General features: G+C 37.3%; 1 protein-coding gene across 8 annotated transcripts in view; it reads left to right on the forward strand.

Annotated features, from left to right (window-relative positions):
- The window catches only part of GOLGA4 (golgin A4), a 77,538-nt gene that overhangs the window by 22,021 nt on the left and 35,483 nt on the right, over positions 1-20,034 (forward strand). For all 8 annotated transcript variants that reach the window (XM_038130215.1, XM_038130216.1, XM_038130220.1 and 5 more), the window contains 9 exons: positions 2,372-2,437; positions 3,541-3,855; positions 5,869-5,916; positions 6,302-6,358; positions 9,952-10,050; positions 10,579-10,717; positions 13,372-13,559; positions 14,538-14,621; positions 15,429-15,576. In XM_038130215.1, coding sequence (XP_037986143.1) covers positions 2,372-2,437; positions 3,541-3,855; positions 5,869-5,916; positions 6,302-6,358; positions 9,952-10,050; positions 10,579-10,717; positions 13,372-13,559; positions 14,538-14,621; positions 15,429-15,576 — 1,144 coding nt within the window. The remainder of the gene's footprint in view (positions 1-2,371; positions 2,438-3,540; positions 3,856-5,868; positions 5,917-6,301; positions 6,359-9,951; positions 10,051-10,578; positions 10,718-13,371; positions 13,560-14,537; positions 14,622-15,428; positions 15,577-20,034) is intronic.

Below are 20,034 nucleotides of genomic sequence, written 5' to 3' on the forward strand. Positions count from 1 at the left end.
CAGTTCTACGTACACCTTAGATTTTGCAGCTTGCATGTAACTGTCAGGGTACAGCTTGATTAAAAGTTAAGAGTTACACTGCTCTTAGGTGAATTTACCCATATTTTGTTTGATATGCCTCAGTGTTTCACTTCTCTCAAAAAAATCCATGTCCAAAGTGGTTTCTAGCATATTCTGCTAATTCAGTTGGACTGGATTTATACAGCAAAAAAATCTGGATTTATGTAAGTTAGAGTCATAGAATATCCTGAGTTGGAAGGGACCCACAAGATTGACCCAAGTCCTACTCCTGTCCCTGCACAGTACAGCCCAAAGAATCATACTGTGTTCCTAAGAGTGTTGTCCAATCACTTATTGAACTCAGACAGGCTCGGTGGTGTGACCACTTACCTGGGGACTGTGTTCCAGTGCCACCCTCTGGGTAAAGAACCTTATTCTAATATCCAGCATAATCTTCCCTGACAGAGCTTCATGCTGTTCCCTTGAGTCCTGTTGCTGGTCACCACAGCTCCTGCCCCTCCACATCCCCTCATGAAGAAATTGTAAACTGCTGTGAGGTCTCCCCTCTGTCTCCTCCACGATGAGCAAGCCAAGTGACCTCAACTGCTCCTTGTACAGCTTCCCCTCAAGGCCCTTAATCATCTTTGTAGCCCTTCTTTGGATACTCTCTAATAGCTTTGAATAGCTTTGTATCATTCTTATATTGTGGCACCCAAAACTGCACACAGGACTCAGGTGAGGCTGCAGCAGTGCAGAACAGAGCAGGACAATCCCCTCCCTTGCCCAGCTGGTGATGCAGTGCCTGATGTACCCAGGACACAGTTGGTACATCACTGTTGGCTCTCCTGGCTACCAGGGCACTGCTGACTCATATCCAACTTTTCATTGACCAGGACCCTCAGGTCCCTTTCCGTGGTGCTGTTCTCCAGGTCTGGTTCCCCAGTCTGTCCATACATCCAGGGTTGTCCCCTCCCAGGTGCAAAATTTGACATTTGTCTTTGTTGAACTTCGTATGGTTGCTGATTACTTAGCCCTCTAATTTGCTGAGGTCCACTCTTCCAGGGCCTCTCTGCTTTCAAGGCAATCAGCAGCTCCTCCCAATTTAATATCATTGTCAAACTTAGTGTACCTTCAAGTCCTTCAGTCAAGTGATTTATGAAGATGTTGAAGAGCACAGAGCTGAGGATGGAGCCCTATGGAACCCCACTAGTGACATCTCACCAGTCTGATGTCACCCCATTCACTGTAAAGCTTTAAACCCAACCCATGAGCCAGCTGCTTACGCACTACATGATGTGTTTATCCAGCTGTACGCTGAATATTTTGTCCAGGAGGGTCCTGTGAGAGACAATATCAAAGGCTTTACTGAAAGCCAAAAAGATTACAAGTGGCTTCCCTTGCTCATCTCAGTGGGTAAACTTGTAATAAAAGGAAATCAGATTTGGCAAGCAGGAGTGTCCCCTTGTGAACCCATTACTGGTTGTGACCAAGGAAGTTGCTCTCTCTTGAAGTTGTTTTTCAATAACTCCCAGAAAAATCATCTCCATCATTTTACCAGTGAATGAAATGAGACTAGGAGTACTGTACTTTCCAGGGTCATCCTTCCTGAAAGTTAGGACTGGGTTAGTAAACACCTGAACACAGGACACAGGAAAGGCAGGATAGGCTAGGAACAGAAATGTCTAAACTCTGTAAAAAAAATCCAAACCAATAAAAAAATCCCTAAAACCCAAACCAAACAAACCAACCAACTCCAGACTATTATTTTTTGTTGTATTGGTTTTGTTGTTTTGGGTGAAGTTTCTTAATGTGTGTGTGTTTTGTTTTCCTTTCTTTGGGAAGGCAAAAGTTTTGTTAAAGATACATTTTCTGAAAGTCTAATTTTCTTTCCATGCTTGTTGGAGTTATAAACAGTTTGTTACCAGCACTTCTTTTCCAGGTAGTTTCTGCCCCCTCAATGCACTGAAACAGAGAAAGATAGTGTTACAGCCAACTCTAACTCATATTGGCTGTAAATACTAGTAATCAATTAGACTTTTCTGACTATAATTTTGTCTTTTTGGTGTGTCTTTGATTTGTCCATAAATGTTATATAAGTAGTCATTATGACTTACTTAATTGGAAATGTCCGTATTTGCAGATGTCTTATACTAATCCATGCACACATAGCTGCTTTGTAGTTCTGCATATTGCAGCAATCTGTTTTGAATTTAACAAGCTAGATTGTTTGCATGAAGATGTCTTAATAAGCTTTCTAAAGAAGGTACTAAAAACAGAGGCAAAGAAAAAAGCACAGATGCTGTTTCTAGGAATCACTGAATTACAGCCCTTGTACTCTGTTTCTTCTAACAGTTGTTTTTATTTCCTGTAGAGCTTGAATAAACAACCACTTCCTGGATCCACAGAAAACAATGGAAGTGAACCTGTCTCTCCACAGGTATGTGGAGGGCATGGGGGGTTTGTTTCCTCCTTAACTGCAGTGTTGTCTTTATGTTACATTGGTTGAAGTGCCCAGTATTTCTCTTCATGCTAAAGTAGGGATAAGTAGTTGCCTGTCTGGATGCTCAGATATTTTGTTTGTGTGTAATCCCATTTGCTGGTATTAAGTATTGTCACTGATGTGTGGAGCTTTTCGTTTTGTAAGGACTGGTTAGCAGACTGCCAGCATTGAGATGCATCTTGTTGCACAGCATTAAACTCACTTTCAAAAGTAGAGGGCCTATTGCATGTTTGGAAGGCTGAACGAAAAGAACTGATAGGCTGAAAATGTTGTCACTAGTGAGAAGGATGTAGGTAATTTTTTAATATGTCTCAGAGAAATATTTAGCTTACTGAAGTGGAATTAGCAGTGGCTTCTGGTACGTGCCTCCCAACATTGGATTGTAGGGGCAACATCTTGCAGTGATGCTTTCACATCACTTCTGTAGCACCAGCAGTAAAGGTTACCACAGCACAGAATCTTTTGGTATAGAATGAAGTAAGTACTATAGCTGAATAAATCAATAATTTTGTTTTATGTAAAAATTGTAAAGTCATTTAAAATAAAAATAAGAAAAGGACTGTTCAAGATGGCTTGCTAGAGAACTAACTATCATACAAGGATTTCTACCATTAATTTGTTCCCTTTGTCATAGGAAAGTATCTGTGTCTTTGAGATAAATCCAGTCTTCTCTGTAATGCATTTAGAAGTGAGTCAGTTATATTTTTCAAGTTTGAGACAATAGTAAATAACCATTTATATTAGTTATACATTCCTCACTTTTTAGAGGGATTACACAGAAATACATTCTCCTAAAAGTTTAAATCAGAGCTGTAGTTTATTAGATTTAGTTGCTATCTGAAATTGTGTACATCTGGTAGTTGCATGCTTGATTTTTCTGCACAAGATGATTCTTTTAAGGGAGTAGCAGCTATTTGGTGTCATGCATGTGTTAGACAACAGTAGTTTCTTTGCACAAGTCAAGTCTCTTTCCTGGACTTTAGTGTGTCTGTCTGCCTAAAAGCAGTGCAGAAATAATTACTTTCTTTCAATTTTTGCAGCAAAGTGACAGTCAGTCTTTTGCCCAGAGGCTTCAGCTTCGAGTTCCCTCCATGGAGTCTTTGTTTCGAAGCCCAGTAAAAGAGACCCTATTTCGCTCTTCTTCTAAAGAGTCCCTAGTCCGAAGTTCTTCAAGAGACTCGCTGAATCGACTAGATTTGGAAGCCCTCAGTCCCAGCTTTGATTCACCTTCTGACATTGAAAGTGAAACTGAAGAGCCTCTGGGAAATATGGACACCTTCAGCAAAGAGCAGTTGCTGCAGCGTCTGCGTAGAATGGAGCGCAGTTTAGGCAACTATAGGGGAAAATACTCAGAGGTAGGCAATGTGACTGGTTTAGCTATGCAGAAAGGGGAAAGATATTAGGCTAACAGATACTGCAGTGGACAGTCTTTTTGTTTTCCTATTTGGAGCAAATGTTTCAACTTGCAACTAACACAGAAGTTAAATTATTCTAAATCTAGTTATTTTTGACCTAAAAAGGTTAAATGTTTTTCTGGTAATAAAACATGGAAATCTTGTTCTTCTCTTGTTTGTAAATAACTTCCTGATGCCAGCAGTAGAGGTTAATTAATGGTTACTTACACAGAGCAGGCCTAATAAGATTTCAGCTGAAAGCATCTAGAAGGGGGTGAAGTTCACTACAGAGATGAGCATGACTTGTACTCCCATGACAGCAACTTTTTTTTTTTTCCCAACTTGTTTTTGAAATGCACAGTGTATATTCTAGCCATGTGCAATAGGCAAGCATTTTGCTTTCAAGAAACAAGTTCTATTCTTCATAATTTCTAGGTATTCCCTGGGAGGAATTAATTCAAACATCTTATTTTTTGGGTATTTCAGTAAAAACCAATTATATAAATAGTTTCACTACTCATTTTCCAAATTACTGGAGAAGGTAAAGCTGTTATATGGAAGATGGTGTTTTGGTATTGAGTTTTTTAATTAGTATTTGGGTTTTGTTTGGGTTTTTTAATTGTTCTTTTTTTTAAGTGTGTGTTGTATTTAAAACTGGATGTTTGTATTGTTTTTTACAGTTCTTTTAATGTTTGCTGCCCTCAAATACAAAAATTCCTGTGCAGACTTTTGTCAAAATCCCTGGAATCTAAAATATGTATACAGTGACTGCAGTATTCAGCATATGCCTGAAAGAGCAGTTCTCACAGTAATTTTTCCTTCACTTCCAGCTGGTGTAATAAGTATTTTTTTTAAAGTTTATGTAAATAGTAGTTGATAAAATGAAAATTCTTCAGTTTGTGGATTTGTTTTATGCTTTTTTTTGTAATTTGGGATTTTTTTTTTATTAGTGTAATCTGTCCACCAAGTCCTAACTTTCTCTGTCAAAAAGGCTTGGGTTTTTTTCCTGGTTTTGTGAGTTTCTTCAGTTCAAAATAGTTATTTTGCTGGGGCTTGGAAGAAACTTGTTGCAATATATAATGAGTAATTAAGGCAGAAATATTTTTCCCCTTTTAAAGTAGGATGCATAGTTAGCATCTCAAAAATATGGAAAAAAAAAAGGAAAACCACCGATAGCAGTTTTGATTTTCTTATAAGGGCAAAATAAATATCACTTTGAAATTAAAAGTAATTTTGAATACTGAAAATGTTTAGTTTGCTTTAAATTAGAATTTGAAGATATATTTTGACTTTCTGGTTTTGATGTTCTGGATTTGTTTTTCTTAAATTTTTCATTAATTTGAAAACACAATGTTCTAATTCCAAATGACATTATGCTACTTCAACATAATGTTACTTGGCAGTTGTAATCAAATATTTAAGTAAACTAAGTTGTGCCGTTCCTCCTTTTGTCAGCTTACAGTGAGAAATGAAATACTGTCTACTTTCAGTCTGTCTTTGCTAGATATATGCAAAGCATATGGGATGAGAACATTACACCTTTTTTGTTAAATTTAGAAATGTATTTTTTAATGCCCACTTTTGTAAAATTATTTTTGCTTGATCTCCCTGGGACATATACTCTTACAAGTGGTCACCCCTGTGGGGTAGCTGTCTGAGATGTAACTTTCTGATACTGTTGGGTTTGACACCCTGTGCTGAAAGGGGGTATGTGGTATGTTGTCTCAGGGAAGGGAAAACTGTCTGAATGCTGAGTAACATCATTGTTTTGTCGTGTAGGCTTGTGTTTTTTTAACATGTTGGAGATATTTTATAGATAAATAAAACATTATGAAAATTTAAGTACATTTATATCAAAGTTCTCAAGTGGAGTGAAGAGTTTGAAAATGCAGGTAGTGATACAACTAAGGAAATAGTTTTGATGGGTATATGCAGATGTATTATCATCTTTATATCCTGATTTGTTTATTTTAGCTAGTGTCTGCTTATCAAATTATCCAGCGGGAAAAGAAGAAGCTACAGGTAAGCATTACTTTTCATGCTTTCTTACCTGCTTTTTTCAATCTTAAAATGTGTAGTGACAATACAGATTTAATTTTCAGTGTGTTGTGAGTATGTAACAGATGATGATTTCTTAGCTGGGATTTTTAAGGAAGCCAAGGTAAAATTAATTTGTCAAAATAACTGTGAGGTATTGTACTCCAGCCTTTTTTGTTGCATCAGCTGACTTCAGGTGATAGACTGACAGATTGCCCACCCACAGTTGGCAGTTTATGACAATACTTGCATATCAAGTGTGACTTGAAAGAGAAGCAAAAGAATTACATTTGTGAATTTTTAAAATTTATTTATCCATTTAAAAATTACATTCAATACACCTGATCTTTATTCTTCCTTTTTTCTTAAGAGCATTCTGAGTCAAAGCCAGGATAAAGCACTTCGCAGAATTGGAGAACTGAGAGAGGTAATTTCCTTTATTGATTGCATGTTTATGTTATATCACACCTACACAGAATCTTTTTCTGCCTAGCTTTTGTTCACAAAATATTTTCTATTACAGAGCAGGGTATTTTACGGCTTTTTTTTTTTTTTTTTTTTTTTTTTTTTTTGTTGTTGTTGTTTATATGGGGTTACTCCTCTGGCTTGCTTCCCATTCAGCAGCTTATTGCTGTACTCCTTAGACAGAGCAGTGCATCACCAACTGAACTACTTCTCTTGTTCATTGTGAAATAAGTAGAAGTGTGTGTAGTTCTTGCGGTATTGTTGGGCCCAGCCATAGATGTCCCTGTGCAATTTGTTGCTCTTCTATTAATCACAAATACTAATTCAGGCGAGCACAAGTAATAGGCACATTTTTGTAAGGATTTCAATGACTATTAAAAAAAAGGATAATTAAAAAATATTCTTTATCTCAGTTGTAATACTTACATTGTTTTATGGATTTTAGTATAGTTTGGTTTCAATCATAAAATCAAGTAGGTTGTATTATGATTTGCCTCCTTAGGTTATAGTGAAATTCAAAGGAGAAGCTGTAGTGTATTTGGTATTGGTAGTAAAGACAATGGACTTAAAAAACATGTATAGAAGATGGGGCAGAACAGATTAAAAGGGCAAAATCGAAAACGCCATATTGTCAAACCCTGATGAAGCACAGTGTGAAGCTGAAGCCGTTTTCTTGCCTCAGGAGCTAGTGCAACACCAGATTTGTAGATGGGTGTGCAAGGGCCTCTGTCCATGCTCTTACATTGCTGGAGAGCTGGGTACCATTTAGCCCAAAGTCGCAGGCTTTGTCTTATGACTGCACACCTGCTTCTGGCATGTACAATGCTGAGCAGCAGCACTGGCATGGAGGTTGAAGGACCCATTAGACTGTGATGAGGTCCCACCTTTGTCTGAAGGCAGACTCACTCCAGGCAGTTGGGTGTTTTACCCACAGACAGGGACTGAGGCCTGTCCCCTTCATAATGAGGGATGGTAACTGTGAGCCTCTGGCCATGTGGGTGCTCAAGGCTCAAGCTCTCCCACAAGGACCTATCCCTGTGACTAGTCAGGCAGCCAGTCATTTCAAGGGAGGTCACTGGCAAATTGCTGGGCACTCTTCAGTGATTTGGAGAATAATTCAGGTGAGCATGCTGTGAATTGTGTGTGCTAGTGGGATAGCATTTTGGTTCACATTTGTGCTGTTTCTGCCCCAGCAACTGAGAACAGTGAGTCAGTGCTGGGAGTACTGTGCTCATCTGAGCTATAGCCTGTGTTGGGATTGTCATGATGTCCTAAGCTAAACTGTCAGTGCATATGAGGAAAAAACCCATTGCTTTACTGTCAGAATTGGCTTGCCAAGGTTGTATCTTTTCCAGATCACTACAAGGTCAAATAAAAAAACTTTTTCTGTGTTAGGTCCATATCTGCATGCTCCTGTAGGATTGGTTTTCCAGTTTATTGCTGCTTGTTGAAGTCAGGAAGGCAAATGTGGAACAGAGTTAAATCTTTGGCATATGATAGAATTGGACCATGTGTGGGGTTTTTTTTCTGTCATAGTCTTTGTGATTCATGTATGTAGATAAGTTACACATATATTTCTGTTATATATATATATATATATATATATATATATATATACATTCATTTATATATGTATATTTTGTGTAAAATTTAATTTCATTCTTACCAATCTTGTAAATTTAAAGATTCCTTCAAATCTAACACTGAAATTCTTTTTCAATAATTGATACACTTCAAAAAGTGTTTTTCTGATCTTTTGGAAGCCCAAGTGTTGCAGCATTAGGTAAAACAGACAACAAAGGAAAAATTACAAATAAAATGATAAGTTTCCATTGTGGAAGCTAACATGTTCCAAAGTAGTTCATTCACTGATGTAGTAATTTGTTATCAGAAATGAATTATACTAATATTTTTCTTCATCATACAATCCATTTTTTCCCATAAATATATTGAATCAGGCAAGTTTCTTCAAAGAGGGCCATGTATGAGGAAACTAATCTTCCTTTGAGACTAAATTAACAGTGTGACACAGTCCCTAAAAATAAATGTGGTTTTCCTTACTTTAGTTTACTCCTGTTAGGAGTAATTCGTCAAAACCAGTCTTAAATGAGTCTTCAGTGTTCTCCTTCACAGAAAAGGATCAGAAGGGACTCTGAGAATCAGAGGACCATTTCTGTGTTGATTTCAATAAATCTCTTTGACACTTGTTCTCACACTGGCCTGCTTTGCTTCTAAAGCTCAGAATCACAGGGCAGAAGTGTGATCAGTAATTGCTGAGAACATGAGGCAATGCAGTGTTAAGAAGTGGATATAGTTGGGAAGAGAGTAATGGTTTTTGCAGTGATGCTTTCCCTCACCGTTGTGCCTGTGCATGGTAGGGCAGGCTCAGCTCATACAGCTATGGTTTTCAAAGCTGGTATCAGCCTCATCTGTGGTAGGGCATTCACTGTTGGAGGTAAGGGATAGACAGCAAGATAGCATAAAAACAAGATTTAGAGTTGGAGGAAAGCAGCTCAGGAAGCATCCAGTGCCCTGTTTTGTCTCATTTGCTTTTTCATGCTTTCTTTCTCTTTCTGTTGTCCTCTGTCTTTGCCTGGCTAATGGAACTCATATTTGTGTGTGGTGATTGCTTTTATACAAGTGATCTTTGCAGAATAACAGTCATGGAAGCATTCTTTTCCTGGAGTAAATCATGAGGAAGATATCTGTGGATGAAATAAATATGTAAATAAAACATGTTAAAAAGTTTCTGAAAATATTTGCAGTGCACGCATGATGTATGTGTGATTCTGATTCTCTGAATACGCAGTTAGATGTGAATTAATTTAGGTACATTTATTTTCTATTAGAATGATAATTATTTAAAGAAATTTAAATGTTTAAACTTTAAAGCATGGGAAGTAATTAAAAAAAACTTCCTTCAGGAAATATGTTATAAGACTCTGTAGATATTACTAAAGAATTTAGGCAATATCTACAACCTTCTAAGAGTATTCAGCCAAACAAATGCATGTAAGTATCAAGAAGTAAAGCCACGTACTTAAATTATTTGGTATTCTCTGCCCTTCTCATTTGAGACATATTTGTGGAATAAAAAGACCAATTTTCTTCTCTTATGCATGGCATTTGTCATTTTAGAATGGTGGCATTTTGAATGAACATAATGAATTTTACATTTCTTCTCTTTATGTTGACTTAATCTGGTGGCAAAATGAAGAATTTTCCAAAGTGCAGTCTTCAGCTTCCAGGAGAAATGTGTGCATGGAAGAGAGTTTTTCAGGAGCAGGCTTGAAATGAACCCTATGCAAACTTACTTTTAGGAAAAAGAATCCTTGATAATTTGCCATCAGATCTAGACTCTTGCTGTTTTAATCCTGGTATTATAATTGGATGTTCTTACTGTATTGTGTGGAATGTTGTATAGTAAAAAAAATATACACTTTATTGTTGTATTTTGGCATCATAATTATGAAAGAGATATTTTAGATGCCATTTTATAATATTTTCGTAAGTCTTTTGAGTTCACATTCATTTGAGATGTGTTTGTATTATCAGGAGCTACAGATGGATCAACAAGCTAAGAAACATCTCCAAGAGGAATTTGATGCTTCCTTAGAAGAAAAGGATCAACTTATTAATGTCCTGCAAACTCAGGCAAGATAATTTACCCAACAGATGTTGTTTAAAACTGCTTGTCTTACCTTTTCTTTTTAGCTATATGCTTCCTATGATGCATATCCAAATTTTATTATAATTCCTCTGAAGTTAAAAAGCGTCTTGTGAATTTAGGATTTTTTGGAAATTAGGTGTGTCTTTGTGGTAGAGGATACCTTTGTAAAAATCTCACTCATGTTAAAATGGATTGGCTGATTTGCACTTAAGTACCTTTGTGATGTTTTTGTTATCAAGGCATCAACATTAGCAGATGTCTGACCTAAAATTGCTTTTGCAAAATTCATGTGTTTTGTTTAATTGGTCTTTGTTTCTCTACCCAGTGAATTTACTTTTGTTAATTGGAAGCATAATTCTGACTTTTAAAAAATGGTAAAAAATTTCAGACAGATTTTTCCTTCTTCTACTTGCTAATATCAAAATTAATTTAACTCTTTCTAGTTTTGAAGATTAAAAAGTTATCTGCTTTGAATCCTTGGATTTTTTTAACAAAAAGAACATTTTGTTTAGGTGTCGTTGCTGAAACAGAGATTACAGAATGGTCAGATAAGCACTGAATTACCTGATCAAAATGTCCAATCAGAACCACAAGTTCAAAGTCCAACGAAAGAAGTCAGTGCAGAAAATATTGTGGAACCAGGAACCAATGGTAGGTATTGTAGCTTTTTCAAGAGATCTTACATTTTCAGGAATAAACCTGTTATTATTTATGATGGAGTAACAATATTTAGGGCTGACCATGTCATAGTAAGGATATATTTCTAGAAGAAGGCAATTGTTTTGAAAACGTTCTGGCAGCTAGAGGACAGGGTAACCCTTTTAAGAAACTAAATTTTCATAAGAATTCAGATCTGGTATGTCTTTCTTTGTCAATATTGATAATAACATTGTAATTATTGCTTTGTTGGTAGTTGTTCTTACTATCCCAACTTAATACAATTAAGAGATTCTGTCCCCCATTAGTGAGGACCTATCCCTGGAGTTTAGAGAGCAGATTAGTTGCCAGTCTCTGTCTTTTTTTTTGTGACTTTGGGTGTTTTTTTTCTTGTTTCATCAGAAAAAACTTAAAAACAAAGATCAATTTTGATATTCCTGCTACTGAATAACCTGAGTGTTCCTCATGTCTGGAGGTTAAATTAGTGGGATTCTCAGTGTTGTATGTATTTGATTACTGAGCAAGGGACATTGTAATGCTGATACATAATAAAAGTGTCTTTCATTGGTACCCTTCATAAAAGCTTAGGTTAAGACAGAGGTAAACATACATCTTGAAGTTATATTTGTTCAGCATCTGCTATGGTTTTTATATGCAGGGATGAGAGGAAGTGTTAGGGGGGAAATGTTCTTACCTAATGCCATGGTTTTTGTACTGCTTAGTCAGTAATGAAAAGTTGTGATTCCAGATGTTTTCTGTGTGTGAGTCTGCCTCTGGACTGTAGTGTGACAGGCATCCACCAAAGCAGCTCTCTCACTCTCCTCCACAGCTGGACAGAGGAGAGAAAATTTAAAGAAGGGTTCATGAGTTGGGATAAAGCCTGGGAGAGATCCCTTACTGAATACCATCATTGCCAAAACAGGCTTGAATTATAGATACTAAGTGAATTTATTACTAATAAAATCAGAACAGGATAATGAGAAGTAAAACAAAACCTTAAAAAAACCTTCCCCCCCCCTACCCCCAGCTCTACCTCTTTCCCCAGAGGGTCAGGGAATGAGGGTTTATGGTCAGTTCATCACCTGTGGTTTCATCCACTGCTCAGGGAGAGGAGTGCTTTTCCTGCTCCACTGTGGGGTCCCTCCCACAGCAGACAGTTCTCCAAGAACTCTAGCATGAGTCCATCTCATGGGCAGCAACTCCCTGTGAACTGCTGTAATGTGAGCCCATCCCACAATCCTCCTCAAACTGCTGCAGCGTGGGTCACTCTTCCACAGGGTGCAGTTCCTGAAGGACAGGCTACTCCAGAGTGGGCTTCTCTCTCCCATGGGCCTCCCACAGGGTCACAGTCTCCTCTCAGGTGTCCACTTGCTCTGGCATGGGCTCCTCCATGGGCTGCACGTGGATCTCTGCGTCCCCTTGGTCCTCCATGGGCTGCAGGGGCATGGCTGTTTCACCATGGTCTGCACCACAGGCAGCAGGGAAATCCTAGCTCCAATGCCTGGAGCACCTCCTCCTCTTCCTTCTCCGTGGATCTTCATGTCTGCAGAGTTGTTCCCCTCACATGTTCTCACTCTGCTTTTCTTTGGCTGCAATTACAACTGTGCAGTAACTCTTTTCTTCTTTCTTCTTAATTTTTTTATCATAGAGGCATTACCACCATTTCTAATTGGCCCAGCCTTGACCAGCAGCACATCTGTCTTTGGAGTTTTGCCCGGGATTGGCTCTGCCGGACATAAAGAAAGCTTCTGGCAGCTTTCTGGCAGCTCCTTGCAGAAGCCACCCCTGTAGTTCCCCTTCAACTACTGAAGTGTGGCCATGCAAATCCAGTACAATGCCAAATACTCTTGCAACCTCCAGAGCATCGGAGCAGAAGCACACAGTGAAATACTACCGAATGTGCTAGTTACACAGTGAATCAAACTGAAAGGGAGTAGGTTTAAATTATAGATATTAGAAGAAATTCTTTACTGTGAGGGTGGTGAGGCACCAGAACAGGTTGCCCAGAGAAGTTGTGGCTGCCCCATCCTTTGACGTGTTAAAGGCCAGGCTGGATGGAGCTCTGAACAACTTGTTCTGTGAAGTGTTTCAGCCTATGGCAGAGGTTGGAACTAGATGATCTTTAAGATCCTTTCCAACCCAAACCAGTCTATGATTCTATGAGTACTACTCAGAAAGACACTAAGTATAACCTTTATCCTGCTGAACATAATATTGCCAACCTGGGTATTTTAGAACTAATGTCATACCCAGCCTTGGGAAAGCAAGAATCTGTGTGCATGGCACTTGAGAGTTGTGATTTGCTTTGCATCACGTTTTTTCCTACTTGTGGATATTCTGTTAGTAGCAGCAGGCAGGTTTATAAATCATGATGACTTTTTAATTACGTAAAAAACCTTGTTGATTAATAGCTTTGTTTTGAAGCTGATAGAGTAACTGGGGTTTTGTAAGCTAACTTGGTATTAAATACTCTTTACTACCCTGTGTATATGTTGAATGTTTCTGGCACTTACAGGAGGAACTAGAAAGTTTTGCAGACTTCACACAACTTTGTTTAGAGACCTGTGAGTCCACTGTGTTGTGAATGATTGCAGATCTGCATTTTGGAAATGTCATGCATGTGGTAATGTTGGTATGTTGTCTTATAGAGGGTAATGAAGATTCTGTTAAAACACTGGAAACTCTTAATCAGAGGGTGAAGCGCCAAGAGAACTTGTTGCAACGTTGTAAGGAGACTATTCGGTCACATAAGGAGTGCTGTGCCCAGTTGACCAACGAGAAAGAGGCACTTCAAGAACAGCTGGAAGAGAGGCTTCAGGAGCTGGAAAAAATGAAGGTAGGGAAAATGCTCTTAGCTTTATGGGTAACTGTGAAAATACAGTAAGAACTCTAGTACTTTCAAAATTGATTGATGGGACAGACCATGAAACAAACTGTCTCTGTACTTTTTTGGAGAAAAAGGTTCAAAACACACCTGGAATGAATACACTCAGCAATTACTCTAGAGTGGTGAAGTAGGGTATGAAAACTTACTGTATCAATAACCATCAGAATGGTATTAGAAATAAGTCGTTGTGGGAAACTGGGGTGAGAAAAAGACTGTCTTAGCACAGAAGACAGAAAGTAAAGTGACAAAATGGAGCAGAGCTAAAGCTTTAAGACATAGTGAATGAGGCATTAATTATGTAAATTAAGAGAAAGAAAATGAAGGCAGGGCAGTGGAGATCACAGTATAGTGAACATAAGTGCAATCCCAAATCTAATAAATTAATACTTTGCTCAATTTTCCTTTTAGGGCCATTAATGCTGAGTATGGAGCGTAAGTAAGGTGGCTAATAGTAAGGAAATCTGAAAACATGTTAAGTATAGCTGTACTTAACTTTAGTTACAGAGATCAGATTCCTGTCTCTGTCTTCATCTCTGAGCACTAGCCTGGTTTGAAACAGCTCTGAAAGACTTGAGTGGTTTCATGACATTTTCTAGAACATGGCTAGTAACAATAATTTATGTTGCTTTGCTGAGATCCTCTTGTAAACCAAGATGCAGGTAATAGAGCAGAAATCTTAGACATATTTCTTGTTTTACTTTACCAACTCAGACCTCCATGTGTGGAGGCTCTAACAAAGCCTTCAGATCTCTGAATTATTACAGAAGCCATAAGGCAGCCAACCTCTGGGAAATGTAAAAGTAATTCAAAACTGCCCACTTCGGTTTCCCTGATTGTGTTCTGTGTTTTTCCTCCAAGGCATAGTGCAGGGTCAGAGCCAAAGCTAAGCTGTTTATCAACCAACTTGTGGTTGGGATCTTTTTTTAGGACCTTCACATGGCTGAGAAGACTAAACTGATTACACAGCTACGTGATGCAAAGAATTTGATTGAACAGCTAGAACAAGACAAGGTAAACAAAGCTGTAGGTTTTGATGAAGATTGTTTAAAACACAAAATATCTAGCTCTTGGTATTAGAAGCTGGTTTTAGTGGTCTGATGGTTTCATCTATGTTTTAATAAACTAGTAATTTAAGCTACTTAAGAATTTTATTGTATATATACCATAAGATATGTCTGTTAAATTATACTTAATATTGCAACATGACATTATATAGAATGAAGCAGATATACTGAATACATTCCTTGATGCCAATTCTAAAACAAACAAAGAAACCCCAAACACAAATGAAGATGAGATACAATTAAATTCATTTTAAAATAACCAGTAAAGTAACTGTGCTTTTGATAGACAATAAGGAGTTTCTCAGTTTTTCTCTCATTAAAAGTTTTTTAATCATGGTCTTGGTACCTGGAGTAACTTCAGATGGTGTCGTAAGTGACATGACTAACATTGTATGGTGTAATCTTGAAGGAGAAGAATGGACTCTACAATGCTTTTAGTTTGGGTTTGTTTACAGAATACGTGTTTCAAAGGAAAGTGTCTGTACTAGAAGGAGGAAGTTTTTGTATTGTCCGTGTTTGCTGGCGTTCTTTTCACCTCTAGATAAATTTTGGATACTCTTAAAAATAATCCCTATTCTTATCTTCTTTTTGTGAGCATTTTCTGTTTTCTGACATAGAAAAATTTTATGATCTCTGGTCTCATAATAAGAGACTGCAGTTTATTCCTGGCAAGAATTGTGCCCTGGCTTGAAATTTTTTCAGGTATATGTCTTATTTATTTGCTAGCTTTTTATCACAAGAACCTTTTCCATAGGGCATGGTAATTGCAGAGACAAAGCGGCAAATGCATGAAACATTGGAAATGAAGGAGGAGGAGGTGGCCCAACTGCGTGCTCGAATCAAACAAATAACTACAAAAGGCGAGGAATTAAAAGAGCAGAAAGAAAAATCTGAAAGAGCTGGTAAGAATATACCTAGATTATTTGCTTTCACATTTGTACATCAGAAAGCTTCCTTGTAGTCACACATCACCTGTGGCATCATTACTAACTTCACTTCTGGACACTAGGGTTTAGGGATGCTTTTGACTGATTTGTCTGTTACCAATAAAACTGGATTTCAGAAAGAAATTTTTGAAAGGCAACTTCCTTGTTTGTACAGGAAAAAACTGATGGAGTCTTCTTCTGGTCTGAGTTAAGAAGAGAAACTTGCAAGTACCTGTAAATTGTCATTATAATGCCACCAGGAATTTACATAGAAAGCATAGTAGTGAGTGTATAAGAGTTTGTGAAGAAGTAAAAATGTTATAACCATAGTAAGCATTTTCTTTCAATTATTTTAATGGAAGCAGTTCTGATTTAAGTGAAACAGCAGTGATGATTCCCTTTGCCTCAGGCTTGTAGCAGAGGAACATTTATGTAACTGTTATAAGACGTAGTTTGCTTTTTATGGAAATTAGGTAGCATTATGTGTGCTTGGAATTCTACTTTTGCATGAAATGAAGTTTAACCATTGTTTTTTAAAGAGTGAAATTGTTCTGTATTACATCAGAATTCTTTTAGAATAATTTAATTTGTTCTCATGGGCATGCAGAGAAGCTCACTCTTTTGGCAGAAGCTCAGGTGTTACTTTGAATAAAATATTATACTTTTTTTTTTTTCCAAAAAGCAATGAAGAGTTCAAACAATGCAGTTCATAGTGGTTTATTTTAAATCTATATAGATTTAGATTAGAACTTGCAATTTTAAAGATTAATTTGGACAAATCATTCTGCTGTAATGCAGAAAACTAGCTGGAACATCCATCTTATGAATGTAACAAACATTTTCATTATGTGCCTTCCTCTCCTACCCTTTCAAGGTTGCATGTGTCTTTTTAGTTCTGGAAATTCATACTTCAGAAGTCAGTCAGTCCTACTAAAGTTGTATTTTTTTTGGTACTGGGAACTAGGAAGCTCTTCATGATTAAAAAAAGACGGTGAAGAATCTTTTAATACTTCTGTAGATAGGAAGTTATTATCATAGTTGTATGCAATTGTGTTTCTTGAGACAGGAGAAACAATTATGAATTATTAATGTACTATCCACACACACTAATTAATACAGTAATTTCTTCAAGTTTGCCTGGCCAGAAGCTGAAATCAGGTTAGAGATGATTCTGTAGACAACTGGAAAACTTTCTGTTGTAGTGAGAAGCAATTTAATTTGAATGAATGTTGTGTTGAGTACACTACACTTTTCTAGGGGGAGATTTGTGTGTTAAACGTGCTCTTTTTTAAACAAAAATTTTAAGTACTTTGGTTGCTTTTACAGTGCATAAGTATCAACTTTACCTTTGAGTGTGTTTATTTATTATAGTCTTTCTAAGCATGCATATGTGTGTGTTGGAACCCTTGGAAAATTAGTTAACATTGCTTTTAAGACAGAATTGTGAGGTGACCTCTATTAATTTTTCTATTACATCTTTGGCTTAATACATTCCAAAAATATTGTAATCTACAGTGTTAGTGGGGTTCAGTATAGTTGAACTAAATTATTTGAGAAAACCATCTTGCATACCAGGAGAGCCTGAAATTGCTTTTTAGGCCTCAACATTTGAGTTGTAATGGATTTATGAATTGGGAAATTTCATGTATTTTAGGTCAATATTTAAAGTTCTGGGTTTTGGATAGTTAATGTGAGATGACTTTCACAGAACCACAGAATTGGTAAAGTTGGAATGGACCACAGTATATAACCTGGTCCAACCTCCCTGCTCTGCTAGGGTCATCATAGACCACATGGCATAGAACTGCATCTAGACTGTTAAATTCTAGACAACTTTTTCTATGTAATTCTTTAGTGAAGAACTGAAATCATGGAATGAAGTAGAAATGTTAATTTCATTTATGTTATAGTAAAATAAGGATAAGCATAATACACTTGAAATTTACTTTTGTCGTACTGCTTGGAGACTAAAAATTGGTGTAGATTTCCATGTCATCTTGCCTACTGTTACATTTCTGGCAGTTTTCTTTGTAAATCAGGACTTTAGTGAATTGCTCCAGTCTTTGATTTAATGTGAATGCATTTTTGTGTAATGAAATCGTGCAAAGATATGTATGCTTATTTTTTTGTGTACAAAACAGTATAAACTGTAATTTGGTCTCCCCAGTTAAGTTCTTTTTCTTTTTGTAGTTAGAGGTACATTATGTTGAAATCTCTCAGAGCATCTTGTTTTTGTGCATCCACATATGCCAATAAGTGAATCATGGTGCCTTTCCCAAGCCTTGTATGAACAGGACTGGGGTAAGGGCATTGGTTTTTTTGCATCACACATTGGGTGCTTGAACTGGGTTCTAAAAAGTAAATTCTGTGCTTCTCAGGCACTTCTACTTGAGGTAACTGCAACACATTTCTTTTTTACTTCAACAAAGATTTTTTTATTATTTGTAAATTTCCAGCTAAACTTCAGGTTTTTTTCTCTGGAGATTACCTAGCCTAAGTACTTTATGACTTCTCAGGATGCAGATTACTGACTTACTAATAGTCTATGAGCAAACTAAGTCTTTAGAAAGCATATCCTATTTATAGGCAGCATTCCTTTTGCAAGCTTAATTAACATGTGTTTGCACCTTTCTTCAGTTAAAAAAAAGGCTTGGACTGCACATTTAAAATCCTGCCTAGATGCACAAGTTAGCTATAGGAATGATTTCAACCTTTTTTTTTTTTCAAAGTTTGGACATGATGCCTGCTCTCAGCCCTCAAAAATTGAACGTGAATCCCTCTTTTGCTAGCCGGTTTACAAAGCTGGTTTGCTTCCTTCACATTGTTTAGTACTAGGAGGCACTCTAGACAAAGAGAAAAGGTATGCAGCACCAGTAGAGGGAACCAGGAGGCTTTGCAGTGCAAAGTGTTACTCTGGGTGGGAGGGGCAAGGTGAATGGAACCAAGACTGGTACTTTGGAGTAATGTAGGTGAAGTAGTCAGCTGTCCACTACATGTTGTACACAAAACAGATTTGCAAACCTTGCACTCCTAAACTCTGCTCAGACTAATTTTTTGTGATTTACATACTGCACAAGAAGGTTTTCAATTTGTCTGGCTTTGTCACATGAATGGGGTTTTGCAAGACAAGCCTGAGAGTCTCTTGGTGTGCTTGTTTCTATTTCTGATTTGCTAATGTGCCTTTGTGAGACTTCATTCAACCAATACTTGGTTGAAAGATATTCCCTGAACTGAGTTTTGCAAGCTGGAGAAGATTGCAGAGGCAGTGCCTTTACTCTCTATACCTACTCTCTCTCAGAGTAGGTATATTTAAATAAAACCATGGACTTTATGTTTTGATACAGAGAATTAAAATCTCTCACAGATTAAGAGGAACAGTAATAATAGAGACCACATTCTGTCTGCTTGATGATAGTTTAGCCCTCTGCTGGTTTGAAACTTGATTGTGTCCACCTACACTAGAATTAACTACTTTGAATGAAAATACTCTGTTTTGCTTAAGGGCTAAATGTGCCTGAGGCACGTATAATTTAGAGACTTTTAGAGACCCAGCTGTGTTTCTGTGAAGTATTGCTTCCTTGTCCTTTCATACCCTCTTGGCTTTTTAACCATTAGCTTCTGTCTAGTTTTTGTATTAGCATCCTGCTTGTGATTATGGTAACGCAGCTTTTGTACTGCATGTTTCTCAGCAATTCCATATCAGTAGTCAATCCCATTGTGAACCTGGATCTTCTCTTTGGCTGATCTGTGGGCTGTGGTAAATGTATTCTCTTCCCTTTTGCAGAAGGAAAGAGAATACAAATGAAAATAAATGAAAATGAATATAACTTTTTCTCAAATGAAAATAACGTACATGATGCTCATAACAAGAATCAGAAAATGTGTATGGAAATGTGAAATAATGTTCTACTTGCAGGCTTTAGTTTCAAGCTATGCTTTACAAAGGTCCATAGGGTGGGGTGGATTTCTGTTTTGTTTTATATTTTTGTTTGCTTGTTTGGTTCGTTTTTTGTTTGGTTTTGAAAAAACATGATGCTGAAATACTGAATGACTTTGCCAGTTTTGCTTGGCCTGCTTCCCTGAGAGAAGCATCAGGGAAATCATTACCTTTCTCCAAACACAGTTTTGCATTATTCTGCAGTGTTATAATCAACTTGTGCCTGGTGTCGCAAATGGGGAGAACTTGAGTCCTGTAGATGGTTTGTGACAAAATGCTTTTATAGGGCTGTGAGAAACTGTGCTAAATAAGGAACTATAAGCCTTGTGCATGCTTGTATTGCATTTTAGACTGTTTCTGCTTGAAATAATCTCTAGTGGTCTAAATTTTTTGTAATAGCTTTAGCATTTAAGCAGAACCAGAAGTGGAAGAGTGGATACAGTGGTCTGCTTTGGTATTGCCAGAGTCAATAACAGCCCCATTTTGCCTTAAAACAT

The sequence above is a fragment of the Motacilla alba genome, chromosome 2, assembly GCF_015832195.1.
Source record: "Motacilla alba alba isolate MOTALB_02 chromosome 2, Motacilla_alba_V1.0_pri, whole genome shotgun sequence".
Taxonomy (NCBI): Eukaryota; Metazoa; Chordata; class Aves; order Passeriformes; family Motacillidae; genus Motacilla; species Motacilla alba.